General features: G+C 52.0%; 1 protein-coding gene across 1 annotated transcript; it reads right to left on the bottom strand.

Moving 5' to 3' along the window:
- Positions 1 to 1,158: 1,158 nt before the first annotated feature.
- Gdf15 (growth differentiation factor 15) lies at positions 1,159 to 3,660 on the bottom strand. Its single transcript, XM_021170582.3, has 2 exons — positions 3,099 to 3,660; positions 1,159 to 1,940 (listed from the first exon to the last, which is right to left on the bottom strand). The coding sequence occupies exons 1-2, from the start codon at positions 3,376 to 3,378 to the stop codon at positions 1,309 to 1,311; spliced, it is 912 nt and encodes a 303-aa protein (XP_021026241.1). The 5' UTR covers positions 3,379 to 3,660; the 3' UTR covers positions 1,159 to 1,308.
- Positions 3,661 to 13,142: the final 9,482 nt, after the last annotated feature.

Here is a 13,142-nt window from a genome sequence, read left to right as displayed (position 1 = left end):
GTGAGTGATTTCTGCTTAGGCAGGGTCTCTCTGTGTAGCCCTGGCTGTTCTGGGACTCACAGAAATCGTCCTGCCTCTACCTCCCAAGGGCTCAGACTAAACTGACCATGGAAGATCCACTTCTTGTCGGACTTTTGAGAGAAGGCTCATGCCATGCCTTTGATCCCGATTTTTTTAAATGATCCCGATTTTTTTCTGCTGGGAACTTATATTAGGACAATGGAAGAAGGAAGCTTCTGCTCTTTGCATGCTTGTCCTTGCCTTGCTTGCCCATCCATTCCTTCCCTGGCACTGGAGCCTACTTCAAGACTCCAGCACATACTGAAGACCAGCTGAGATACCCAGTCTTGTAGACAGATATAGACAGAGCAACTACTGGATTCTTACACTTTTCACTCACAGCTAACTATTGTTGGACAATCTGGACTACAGCCTACAAGTTATTCTAATAACACTCCCTCTCTAGATCTCTAGAGGATGGGTATATATATATATATATATATATATATATATATAGTGTGTGTGTATATGTATATAGATTCATTCTATGAGTACTGCGAATCTAGAGAACCCTAACGAATAATATCAAGACCCAGAGCCAGAGTTTTGTGTGTTTCAAGAAATTATGGGGCCGGGCGTGGTGGCGCACGCCTTTAATCCCAGCACTTGGGAGGCAGAGGCAGGCGGATTTCTGAGTTCGAGGCCAGCCTGGGCTACAGAGTGAGTTCCAGGACAGCCACGACTACACAGAGAAACCCTGTCTTGAAAAACCAAAAAAAAAAAAAAAAAAAAAAGAAATTATGACACCTCAAGCTGTTCCAGGTTCCCTTAAACCCCAACCTAGTCAGAGGCCCCCCTAATTCTGGGATGTTAGGCCTGGTTTGAAGGCATGATGGGAGGAAGGCCACTTTCAGGGGAAACCTAGGCGGGAGCTGAAGCAGAGGCTATAGAGATGAGCTGCAAACTGCCTCCCTCCTCCTTGCCCAAACACCTAGAACCACCGGGTACTGGCTGGTCCCTCCCACATCAGCTGTCAGTCAATAAAATCACCCTGAGGCCGGACTAATGGAGGCCTGTCTCTTCTGTTCCTCTTCTCAGGTCACTAGGGAAACTGAGGCTAGGGAGGTGGGTATCATGCCAAGGTCACTGAGACGCCTATAGAAACCAAGCTCACCTTTATTAGCAGAGTTTTAAATAAATACACAATCCATCCACCCAGCCCGACCCCAATAAATTAATAATATTAATAAATACAAATATAAATAGCATCCTTGAAGGGGAGTGTAGGTGAGGAGCAGGGCCCGGCGCTCAAGCGCAGTGGCAGCCCCGGGCCACCAGGTCATCATAAGTCTGCAGTGACACACCACTGTCTGTCCTGTGCAGAAGAACCACCGGGGTGTAGCTGGAGGGGACACAGCAAGGGGCAGGCACCCTGTCAGGCTGCAGGCCGTGCAGGCGTGCTTTGATCTGCGCATGCGTGTTCGCGGAGCGGTACAGGTGGGGACACTCGCCCACGCACATGCTCAGCTGCAGCTGGCGCGGGGACAGCACCCAGTCGCTCCAGCCCAAGTCCTCGAGAGTTGTCTGCACAGTCTCCAGGTGACAGCAGCGCCCCGGACCCAGTGGGCACGAGTCTCTTGGGTGCGCATGCGTGCTTCGGCGCCCCCTGCCGGCGGCCATCCGTAAGTGCAGTTCCAGCTGCGCGCCGCCAGAGGGCAGCATGGCCAGGTCGGGAGGCGGCGTCAGGCGCAGGCGTAATGCGGGAGCACGGGGTCCCCGGAGGCTGATCGCACGCTTCAGGGGCCTAGTGATGTCCCAGGGGCGGGTCGTCGGCGTCAGCAGGAGCAGCGCTCGGTGCACGCGGTAGGCTTCGGGGAGACCCTGAGTCAGCGACGCCCGGTTGACGCGGAGTAGCAGCTGGCCGTGGGACCCCAATCTCACTGCAGAAGAAACCAGAACACCGGTTACTCATGTTCCTCAGGGTGTGCCAGGCACAGGTGTGCCCCTGTGCAAATGTGCCACTCCCGACGACCACAGGGTCTGCACAGATGTCAAACATAGGTCTCTCAGGATAGCCCTGGCTGTCCTGGTAACTCTCTAAGTAGGCCAGGCTGGCCTTGAACTCACAGATATCTGCCTGTTCTGTGCCACCCCTCACCCCCAACCCCAACCCCCGTGCTGGGATTAAAGACGTACACCGCCACCTTCTGGCTTAAAGTTGATTTTGCTCTTAGCTACAGAGATCTCTAAGGTCTGCCCTGCGCAGGACAGCATGGATCTCTCCAACCTTTCCCAAGCCTCTGAATAAAGTGCTTAACAAACAAGTTGGTTTTCTTTAAAGCAGGGTTTGGTTGCCTACACCTGTCCTCCCAGAACTTGGGAAACGGAGGCAGAAGGATTGCCCTGAGTTTGAAATCGACCTGGGCTACAAATAAAACTTGCGGCAGGTTCTCACTCTGTAGTCCCAGCTGGCCTTGAACTCAAGGCAATTCTCCTGCTTTAACCTCCGAGTAGTTAGGGTGGCAGACGTGCGCCACCACATCCAAGTGTAGCTTTGCAGATCCTTCGGGAGAGCTACAGTTCACTTGGATTCACACAACCCTAGCGGATTTGTAAGGGGGCGTGGCCCAATCAGCCTGGGCCCGCCCCCAGCCCTTCTGGGTCCCAGAGCTGAGTCCAGGCCCCTGGATCCTCCTCCCTCCCATTCAGGCGACTGTCACTTGTTACTGTAGCAGTCTCTTTACAAGCGATTGCGTCAGATTTCCGATCCAGTTCCCGCAGGTTCTTTCCCTTTGGCTCCTAACCTGGCTCCCGTCCCTCCCTCCTCCCTCCAGGACCCTCTAACCTTCCCCCATGTCCTCCCCCACTCGAGTGCTGTGCATCTCCAGGAGCGATCTTGACCTCTCTGGACATCATTTGTCCAGCTCCGGTCTAGGGACGGTCATCCGTCCTACTCTGGCTGAGCCCGCTGCTGGCAACTCCAGAGGTCACAGCAGGGGAAACTGAGTCTCGGAAGCTGGGCTGGGCTCGTGGATTTGAGTGTGTTGGTTGGAGCTTGGAGAGGGTGTTGCTGAAGTGGGTCCCCGGTTGCTACTCACCCTCTGGATTGAGTATCCGGACAGCTGGGTCGGGACTTGGTTCTGAGTTCGAGTCCTCTCGGCTCTGGTTGGCATGCAGCCGGCTCAGCAGGTCCTGGAAGCGACCCCGTAGCTCGTCGGCGTTGAGTTGGGACTCAGGGCGGGAGCGTCGCTGCTCAGGCATTGTCAAGGCGTCCCCCTGCGATGGCCATGACAGCAGCAGCAGCAACAGCAGCAGGAACAGCAGGAACCTCAATTGAGAGCCGCCTGGAGGTTGGGCCTGGAGCGCGGGCGGGGCCATGTCGCTTGTGTCCTGAGTGTGTATTTGAGTTAAGCCCTCTGCAGCTGCCTTTATACCCACTGGACTCTGTCCGCCCCGCCCCCGTGTGCGATGCCAACTCGGGTGACCAGGCTAATTCGGGCGGGAATCCCAGGGCTCCGCAGGGGGAGGGGGTGGTAGGGAGGGAAACCGGCAGATCTGGGACCCGAGTGAGGGCTGACCACAGAACATGTGATGGAGTCCAGACTGAAGTTCAAGTGGCTTCTTCCTTCCTCTTGGGACCAGGACTCTCTCCCTCTCTCTTTCCTCCTCCCTCCACCCCCATCAAAGGTGAAACCAAGGAAAAGGCAAGTTCAGGCAAGTCACCCCTATGCCTCAGTGTCCCAGGAGTAGACATTACAGCCGTGCCCAAATGGGCTGGGACATAAGGGCAAACCAGGGACTGCACCTCTTCGGTGTCCTCTGTGGGACCCCTACCAATCCTTCAAAACCCTGTGTGAAGAACAATTGCTCCTTCAGGAACCAGATTTACCTTTCCGGGATGACTGGATGCTCACATGTGCCCTGCCCTGTGCCTGCCTCAGTATCCTCAGACCAGGGGTTCCTCTTGGGAATGGAGGGAAGAGGAAATCTGCTGTGGGCCTCCTTCCAAACAGGAGGCAGCAGGTGGCTGGAGGGGGCGGGCAGTTGGTCTCAGGCTCGGATAGAAGATGGAGGAGAAGGATGAAGGTGCCAGGAGCCCCATCCACGGTCAGCCTGGGCCCTGAAAGGATAGTGGCTGTAGTTAGGGCCTCTGGAGGGAGACAGGAGTGAGCAAGGAGCAGCACCAGGTGTCATCAAGGGCTCCTGCTGGGGTCCCTCCCAGCATTTACATACTGCTGGGTGACCTCTGACCTGTGGGGTCACTCCAGGTTAATGACTGACTAGGGTTACTCCATGTCCCCCTGTGAAGACAAGGTAGGTGCATGGTAAGTCCTCACCCGCCATCTTCTCTGTCCAAGACCAGGATGACCCCAGAACCCTCCCCAAACTGATTCCAGACCACTTCTCCTCAGATCCAAGCCCCACCCCTGATGCACTACCCAGAACTACCTGTTTACTCCACCCCGTTTGCCTACGGGGTGACTTTTTTTGTTGTTTGTTTGGGGTTTTTTTGTTTTGTTTTGTTGTTGTTGTTGTTTTGTTTGTTTTTTTGAGACAGGGTTTCTCTGTATAGCCCTGGCTGTCCTGGAACTCACTTTGTAGACCAGGCTGGCCTCGAATTCAGAAATCCTCCTGCCTCTGCCTCCCGAGTGCTGGGATTAAAGGCGTGTGCCACCACGGGGGTGACTCTTAAAGATCAATGTGGAGAGAGGTGGCACCGCCCTCGGGATGGCAGCTGTGGGCAGTTTTGAGGCGCAGCATGGTGGACACCCGGCCAGTGAGAGTCGGGTTCTGGAATTATGTTCATCTCTGACCGTTTTCCCCCAAATTTAAGTCTCAGAGTTGGATTCTCTGCCCTGGGTGAGCTGCTGATCTCCGAATCATATCCCAGAGGATAATACTGCGGCCTTCTAGTCACAGGCCAACCATTGAACCTCAGTTTTTCTTTCTGTGAAAGGCTGCTGTGGTCTACATTGTCAGGGTAGGGGTACAGCGGGGGCCAGGGGTGCATGCTACAAATTGAGGGACTATCCCGCAGTCCCATGTGACCTTGGACAAGTTCCTCAGCCTCTTTGCACTGCAGAGCAAAGGCCAAGGATCAGGATACAACTGTCTTGCTGTGTGAGATGAGAGGTTGAGACAGGACCATCATGGGTCACAGGTGGGGAAAACTGAGGTTGGGGAAGGCCCAAGGTCTCTAGGGATGCAGATGGCTTCGTAGGGCAGGAGTGGGCTGAGCAGCTGCCAGACACACGCGGGGAGCCCTGTGCAGTCCGGATGCTGGGACAGGCCTCAATGTTCTCAGCACTTCTGTACCCCACCTAACCCCACAGGCCGCAGGCAGATGCAACCTCATCCAGCCCAGGTTGCCTCTCTGGCTCTCGGTGTCTTCCTGTGATGGGCCCCAACTTTCCTAACCCACATAGGCCCCATCAAAAAAGTCACCAGGGCTTCCTGTTTAGGATCCCACTTTGCCAGGCGTCTGTGCCCCCTCAACACACACCCACTGCTGTGTGTGACCAGCTATACCTTCAGCTTCATCCCGTGGGGTCACCACAGGCTGTGGTAGACAACTAGAGACGCCCATGTGACCTGAGTACACAGTAGGAGCTCCTGTGCACCTTGAAATTCACACTCTCAGCTGCTTGTCAATAGAGACCCAGGCCTAACGTCTCAGTCAGGTGTCAGAGTGTCACTTGGGGGTTAAAACAAGTCTGTCAGCCAGGCGTGGTGGCCCACGCCTTTAATCCCAGCACTTGGGAGGCAGAGGCAGGAAGATTTCTGAGTTTGAGGCCAGCCTGGTCTACAAAGTGAGCTCCAGGACAGCCAGGGCTACACAGAGAAACCCTGTCTCAAAAAACAAACAAACAAACAAAAAAACAAGTCTGTCAGAAGCCTAGGGGACAGTTCCTCTAGGTCCATAGAACTTTCACTCTGTGAATCCAAACCCACAATCCCCCTGCCTCAGTCTCCTGAGTGTCAAGATGACGGAGGAAAATGAGCTGCCAAGCTCTTCCTTGCTATATATAGCATCCCACCCTTCCTACATTGTGGTGACAGGGCATCTGTCTCTTTAAACCCAGGATCAGTCAGCCATTCACTTTATTCATGGAATGTTCTCCCAAGTTCCCCCATCCTCTGATAAGCATCACCCCCCAAACACAGATTTCTGGTTCACAAAACTCTGGAATGTGGCATCGTGCCAACTTGGCTCCTCTTTCCTCAAAATCCTTAGCTGGTGACTTCATAACCAGCCCCGAAGCCACGTAAGGGAGCGGGGTAGCCCGACTGTGGGCTGCCAGCCAACAATGACCTCAGCGGGCTGGGACCCTGACTTCCTCACACTCTGGGGCAGAGGTGAGCTGCCCCTGCTGGGCCAACTCCACCCCTGTCAACACAAGAAAGCACAAACTTTCCTGCCCTAGGGACAGTGCCTCTCCTCGTGATCCCTGCAGATCAATTGAAATGTGGATGAGAGTCCCCAGAGGACAGGGTAACCTGCTGTCCTTGTGTCAGGATGACCTCGGGGAGTCAGGAGAATCCAGAGAGTCCTGGATCATCTCTGCTTCCGGAAGAGTAGCTGAGGCTTGGATGGTGCTGCTAGCCCAGGACTGACCAACTAAGATGATTAAATTCTCAGCAAAGATGTTGGTTTCAGGCAGTCAGAACTCAGATAGGTTTGGGCAAACTTCATACAGAACTCCTACCCATCTCCTAAGCCCCACCTTCAGTGTCCATCTTCCTCCTTAGTTCTCTCCAGCTGAGGGGACTCTGCCACTGAGCCCATCCTGGGCTGACTTCCTGACGCATCGATTTACTTACTGAAATTGTTTTATTGTTCTAAAGCACACAACACATAAATGTACTATTTCGTGTAATACAGACATCTCCCCTCTTGAGTTCTAGAACATTCTATCCCATAGAAAGTACAGACGCTCTTATCCTGCCTGCCCCCTGCCACTGCCTACCAGGCTCCTCCAATGCTGGTGCTGTGGTGTAGTGACAATTTTAGTTTCCTTGAGAAACACAGAAATACTATAAGACTATATTTCGTTTTAATCCCAGGTGTGGGATATGGGACAGCTTCCTCGTATGGTTCCTGACTTCCCTCCAGAAACAGCAGCATTCCTGGGTCCCAAGGCCACACTCTGGGGCAGAGGTGAGCTGGGACCACACCACACACTGTCCACAGAAGCTGGCCACGATTTGCCCTGGCAGGGGTGTGATTTTGCAGCTGTAGATAGTTTCTGTGCCTGTGTGACATTTGGACTTCTGGGGACCCTTCAGTAGGTATATAAATGCTAGGGCCCAAGGGAGGGGTTGTTGTTGTTGTTGGTCGTCGTGGTTTTGTGCAAAGAAGAAACAAGAAAAAGAAATTAGGGGCTGGTGAGATGGCTCAGTGGGTAAGAGCACCCGACTGCTCTTCCAAAGGTCAGGAGTTCAAATCCCAGCAACCACATGGTGGCTCACAACCATCCGTAACAAGATCTGACTCCCTCTTCTGGAGTGTCTGAAGACAGCTACAGTGTACTTACATATAATAAATAAATAAATAAATCTTTAAAAAAAAAAAAAAAAGCCGGGCGTGGTGGTGCACGCCTTTAATCCCAGCACTCGGGAGGCAGAGGCAGGCGGATTTCTGAGTTCGAGGCCAGCCTGGGCTACAGAGTGAGTTCCAGGACAGCCACGACTACACAGAGAAACCCTGTCTCGAAAAACCAAAAAAAAAAAAAAAAAAAAAGAAAGAAAAAAAGAAATTAGACATCCTGACCACAAATATCGACTTTGCCCCAGGAACTTGATGCCCCTAACTAGCAGGAAGTAGTCTAACCATGACATCGCCCTGTTCCTCTCTGTCCTTTTCTCTCTCCTCTCAAGTGTTAGGGGGTTAGAAGGGCGGAAGAAAGAAGAACCCACAAAGTAACCAAAGTCCAATTACACCGATCCTCTAAGCCGGGCGGTGGTGGCGCACGCCTTTAATCCCAGCACTCGGGAGGCAGAGGCAGGCGGATTTCTGAGTTCGAGGCCAGCCTGGTCTACAAAGTGAGTTCCAGGACAGCCAGGGCTATACAGAGAAACCCTGTCTCGAAAAACCAAAAAAAAAAAAAACAAACAACTACACCGATCCGATCCTCTAGGCTCTTTTGCCTGCTCTGTCCTCCCAGAGCGACACAGCCGCTGTCCCTATGGGGTTTGTAGTGCCCGGCCTTCCTCCTGCCAGGCTACCACAAGTGCAAGCCTGCTTCTCCTGTGCATGGTGCCTTAAGGGGAAAATGCTGTGTCATGAGGAGACGGAAGAACCAGCGCCTGCTGCTCCTGTGAAGCACCCAGGCGTGCAAAAGTGAACAGCTAACAGAAAAACAGTCCCTAGGAAATGAGACTGGAGGACTGGTGCTCAGCCAGGCCACAGAGGGTAACTCACCTACAACACCCCTGCTCAAAATAGACTAAGTGGAAGGCTGGGGCTAGCTTGGTACAGTGCCTAGAGCTCAGTTGGAAGAGTGATTGTGGCTCAGTTGACAGGGTGCTTGTAGTTCAGTTGGAAGGGTGCTTTGATCTAGGTAGGTCTCAGGCCCTCCAGAAATGAGCTCAGGATGGAAGACAGGCCTTTTGACTGGTAGATAAAAGCCAGCATTTGGGGTTGGCAAGATGGCTCAGCGGGTAAGAGCACTGACTACTCTTCTGAAGGTCCTGAGTTCAAATCCCAGCAACCACATGGTGGCTCACAACCATCCGTAATGAGATCTGACACCCTCTTCTGGTGCATCTGAACTCAGCTACAGTATACTTACGTATAATAATAAATAAATCTTTTTTTTTTTTTTTTTAAAGCCAGCGTTCCTCAGGGACTTGTGAAATAGGTCTGTCCCCAAACGGAGGCCCTTATAATCCACAGTTTGCCTACCCCAGCTTGTGCTCTCTTGCAAGCCCTGGACAGGGACAGATTTCTTTCTCTCTGTGCTGCACTCTTCCCGATGCCTCTGGACATATCATTCTCCTTTACCCACAATACAAACCTACCCCCAACAGGAAACAGCCATTCGGCAGTTTCTATACTCTCCCTCCTCACATGCTGTATATGGCATACCGCACACCATGCTTATAGCTAGGTGGGTAGAATGCTTGCCTAGTATGCACAAGGCTACGGGGCTCCATTCTAGGCACCACTTAAACCAGCCCGAGTCCTGCACACCTCTCACCCCAGCGCCGAGGCTAGGCTCAGGGATTAGAAGTCCAAGGTCATCATCCTTGGACACTGAGTGAGTTGGAGGCCAGCCTGCCCTATATGGAATGATGTCTCAAAGAAAGAGACATCAGGGGCTGGTGAGATGGCTCAGTGGGTAAGAGCACCCGACTGCTCTTCCAAAGGTCTGAAGTTCAAATCCCAGCAACCACATGGTGGCTCACAACCACCCGTAATGAGATCTGATGCCCTCTTCTGGTGTGTCTGAAGACAGTTACGGTGTACTTACATATAATAAATAAAAACAAGGGCTGGTGAGATGGCTCAGTGGGTAAGAGCACCCGACTGCTCTTCGGAAGGTCAGGAGTTCAAATCCCAGCAACCACATGGTGGCTCACAACCATCCGTAACAAGATCTGACTCCCTCTTCTGGAGTGACTGAAGACAGCTACAGTGTACTTACATATAATAAATAAATAAATCTTTAAAAAAAAATTTAAAAAAATAAATAAATAAATAAATAAATAAAAACAAAAACAAAAAAACAAAAACAAAAAAAAGAAAGAGACATCAGAAAGTGGAGGCTGAGGGGGCTTGCAACCCCACCGGGTTGTTGGTTATGATCATTTTTATTTGAGTGCATGTCTGTGCACTGCATGGGTGCCTGCTGCCCTGCAAAAAGCAAAGGCATCAGGCTCCCCTGAGCTGGGGTTACATTGTGTGAGGAGAAATTTGAACCAAGGTCCACAGGAGAGGGAAGGCATGTCAATGAGCCTGACAGCCCCCACCCTACCCCTGTCATGCAAATAAGGCTCGTGTTTCCAGAACAGCTATCACACACACACACACACACACACACACACACACACACAGAGGCTCTCAGGCCTTCTACCTCCTCCTGTGGACTTGACACCCCTGTGGACTGAACACGCAGGGGGTGGGGAGACACGGATGGACCAAAGGACACAGGACACATTGCGGGACAGGTGGGGCTCTGGGCTCACTGGCCTGCAATATGGGCAAATGAGAGAGCCCAGCACAGAGTGGAGCTTTAGCCATGGCTCAGTGGTTAAGACTGCCTGCTGCTCCTGCTGGAACCCCACAGGTGGTCACAAGTGGCTATAACTACACCCCACCCCCACCCCCCGTGCCTCCGTGGGCATTGTGCAGGCACATGGTGCACAGACATGAACAAAACACTCATCAGATCAAGTAGAAAGAGATAAAGACAAGCGCTACATAAAAGTCTGCCTTCCCTGGGAGTGCGTGCCCAGGAGATAGAGGAGCATCGCTGTGAGTTTGAGATCTAGAGATTGACTCCAAGAAAATAAACCGCCAAGGCTGGCAGGGATGGACAGACGGGAGGCACCTGCATGCTTGCCTTATACTCTTCTTTGTTTTCATTTTATAGCTTCTGGTGTTTGGAGAAAAAATCTCTGAAGAAACATTAATTCCTCAGGGCAAAAGGATCAGAAATATCCTGACCAAAGCCGACCGGGCACAGCCTCTGTGGCCTGAAAACCTGTCTGTGATGGTGGACCCTAGTGGATCTGTGACCGTGGGCCTGTGAATGTGCACACTAGTGGTCATCGCAGCCTTGATAACACACCAGATTGGCCCAGAGGCTCAGCCCTGGACCTCAAGATGGAAGGAAGGAGAGAACCCAGTTCCGAGAGTTGTTCTCTGATCTTGACAGTGTCGCGGCCTGTTTACCCCCAAGCCAAATAAATGTAAGAAAAAGGTTTGTAAGTGGCAGGCCAGCTCAGTGCAGAGCGGTTGGAGCTCAGTTGGTGGAGTTTTTGTTAAGTTAGGGGAGGATTTACTTTAGCAGGCACAAGGCCTCGCCAATTCTCTGTCATTGTAAACTGGGTGTGGTGCACTCCTGTCTTCTATCTCTGGAGAGCAGAGGCACGGGGACCATGGGCTCATCCTCAGCAGGCACACCAAGGCCTGGAGCAACCATGCAATGTTTAAGAGAGCTCTGACTGCTCCTGCAAAGGACACAAGTTCTGTTTCCAGCACCCAGTCTGGTGGCTCACAACCTGCAACCGCTGCTCCAGCAGATCTGATACTTCGGGCTTCTGAGGACACCTGCGCTCATGGCTCCCGTGCACAAATCTACACAGACACACAAACAAGCCCACCTAATTAAAAATAAATAAAAACAAGCACATGCAAGATCAACAAGGCCTTCTATTGACAGCACACTCAGGCCTAGAGGGAGGAGATAAATAGTTCCATTCATACCAAAGGCTTCAGTCTCTCACTGCCATAGGGCCTCACCCTGTAGACCAGGCTAGCCTCATTCTCACAGAGACCTGCCACTGCCTCCCAGGTGCTGTTCTGCAACTCCTGCCTGTTGTTGTTGTTGCTTTGGTGTTTGGTTGGTTTTCTGAGACAAGATTCTCCTTATACAGTCCAAGCTGGGTCCAAGTTCACCATCCTCCTGCCTCAGCCTCCTGGAAGTTGGGATGACAGACCTCCCCCCACCCCTACACTGTTCAGTGGTATATCAGTTATTTTCTCTTACCTCTGTGTGTTTTCTGTGTAGAGAGGAGCATGCATGAAGTGCTCAGACCTGGGTCTCTTCATGGGTCAGGCCTGGCAGAGCCTTAGCGATGGAGAAGAGGCGGCCTCGAATATCCAGTCAGATGCAGGAGGCACAGGCAGGCTCCAGGAACTTGGAATGTAAGGGAGGGGTGTGGAAGCGGATGTGTTAACTGCCTGGTGACCTTGGCAGGAGAGCACACGGGCCCTCCTCCCCAGACTCTCCCCGTGAGCTTGTCTTTCTCAGTCTACAGAACTCATCTTTATGGAAGGGGTCACATGGACTTTACAAAGAGTCGATGTGATCACACCAGGGCTTTACAGCTTTAGTTTACTGAGTCTTTATTGGGCACACGGAACTGAGTTAGTTATCACCAGGCAAGTTTTCAATCAATTGTGCTTATACATGCCTAAAATAAAGCATTCAGAGTCAGACTCCCAAAGTCTGAGCCAAGTACAGAAACACCCTCCTGCCCCTCCGCACCCCCCTCCCTCGAGGAGCACTACTGAGCTGGCCCTGTGGTCACAGAGACCCCCACAGTCAGCAAGGTGAGAGCCATCCAGAACGTGGTTCAGAGGAACACCCTACACTTCCCCAGGCCGCACAGGACATCCCGTGACCATGAGGTAGGCCATAAAACAAGTCCTAATCAATTTAAAAATTGCAAAATCATAGGAAATATAGTCTCTAGTTTTGACTGAATGAAAACCAGCAGAAGGCGTGGTGGTGCATGCACTTCGAGTAGAGGTTGGAGATCTGGAGTTCGAGGTCATCTTCAACTACATAAGGAGTCTGAAGCCAGTCTGGCCTACATAAGACCCTGTGTCAGAAAAGGGGAGAGACTACAAAGTTCCACAATACCTGTATAGCACTGGACACTGGAGTCCAGAGAAATCACGTGGTAGATTGGAAAAGATTTAGCCATGAATGAAAACAAACTCAGTCCAGGTGTGGTGGTGCATGCCTTTAGTCTCGGCCCTTGGGGAGCAGAGGCAAGAGAAACTCTGTGAGTTCAAGGCCAGCCTGGTCTATGTAGGAAGCTTCAGGCCAGTCAGGGCTACACAGAGAAACCTTGTCTCGAAAAGAGCAGCAACAAACATGTAAACTACTAAATAGAAGAGTCATAGGTGTCACAGGTGACACACACAGGTGTCACAGGTGTTACAGGTGACACAACACAGGCATTAGAAAAGATCTGAAGTCTGTGGCCTGACTTGCTGTCTAGAGGAAGTAGAAGGAGACCCAGGAGAGAGAAGAAACTGTAAAGATCCTGTGGAGACAGGACAGAGCCCCCAGAGGCAGTACTGGGGATAGGTGTAGGTCTGGAAGCCTGGGGTGCCAGGCTCACGAAGCTGAGGCAGGAGGATCAGGAGTTCAAGGTTATTTATTCCCTTATATATGGTGACAGGG

Source organism: Mus caroli, unplaced genomic scaffold (genome assembly GCF_978045245.1).
Source record: "Mus caroli unplaced genomic scaffold, Mus_caroli_1 scaffold_10, whole genome shotgun sequence".
Classification (NCBI taxonomy): domain Eukaryota; kingdom Metazoa; phylum Chordata; class Mammalia; order Rodentia; family Muridae; genus Mus; species Mus caroli.
The sequence above is the reverse complement of the archived record's forward strand: the minus strand, read 5'-3'. Positions and strand labels throughout refer to the sequence as shown.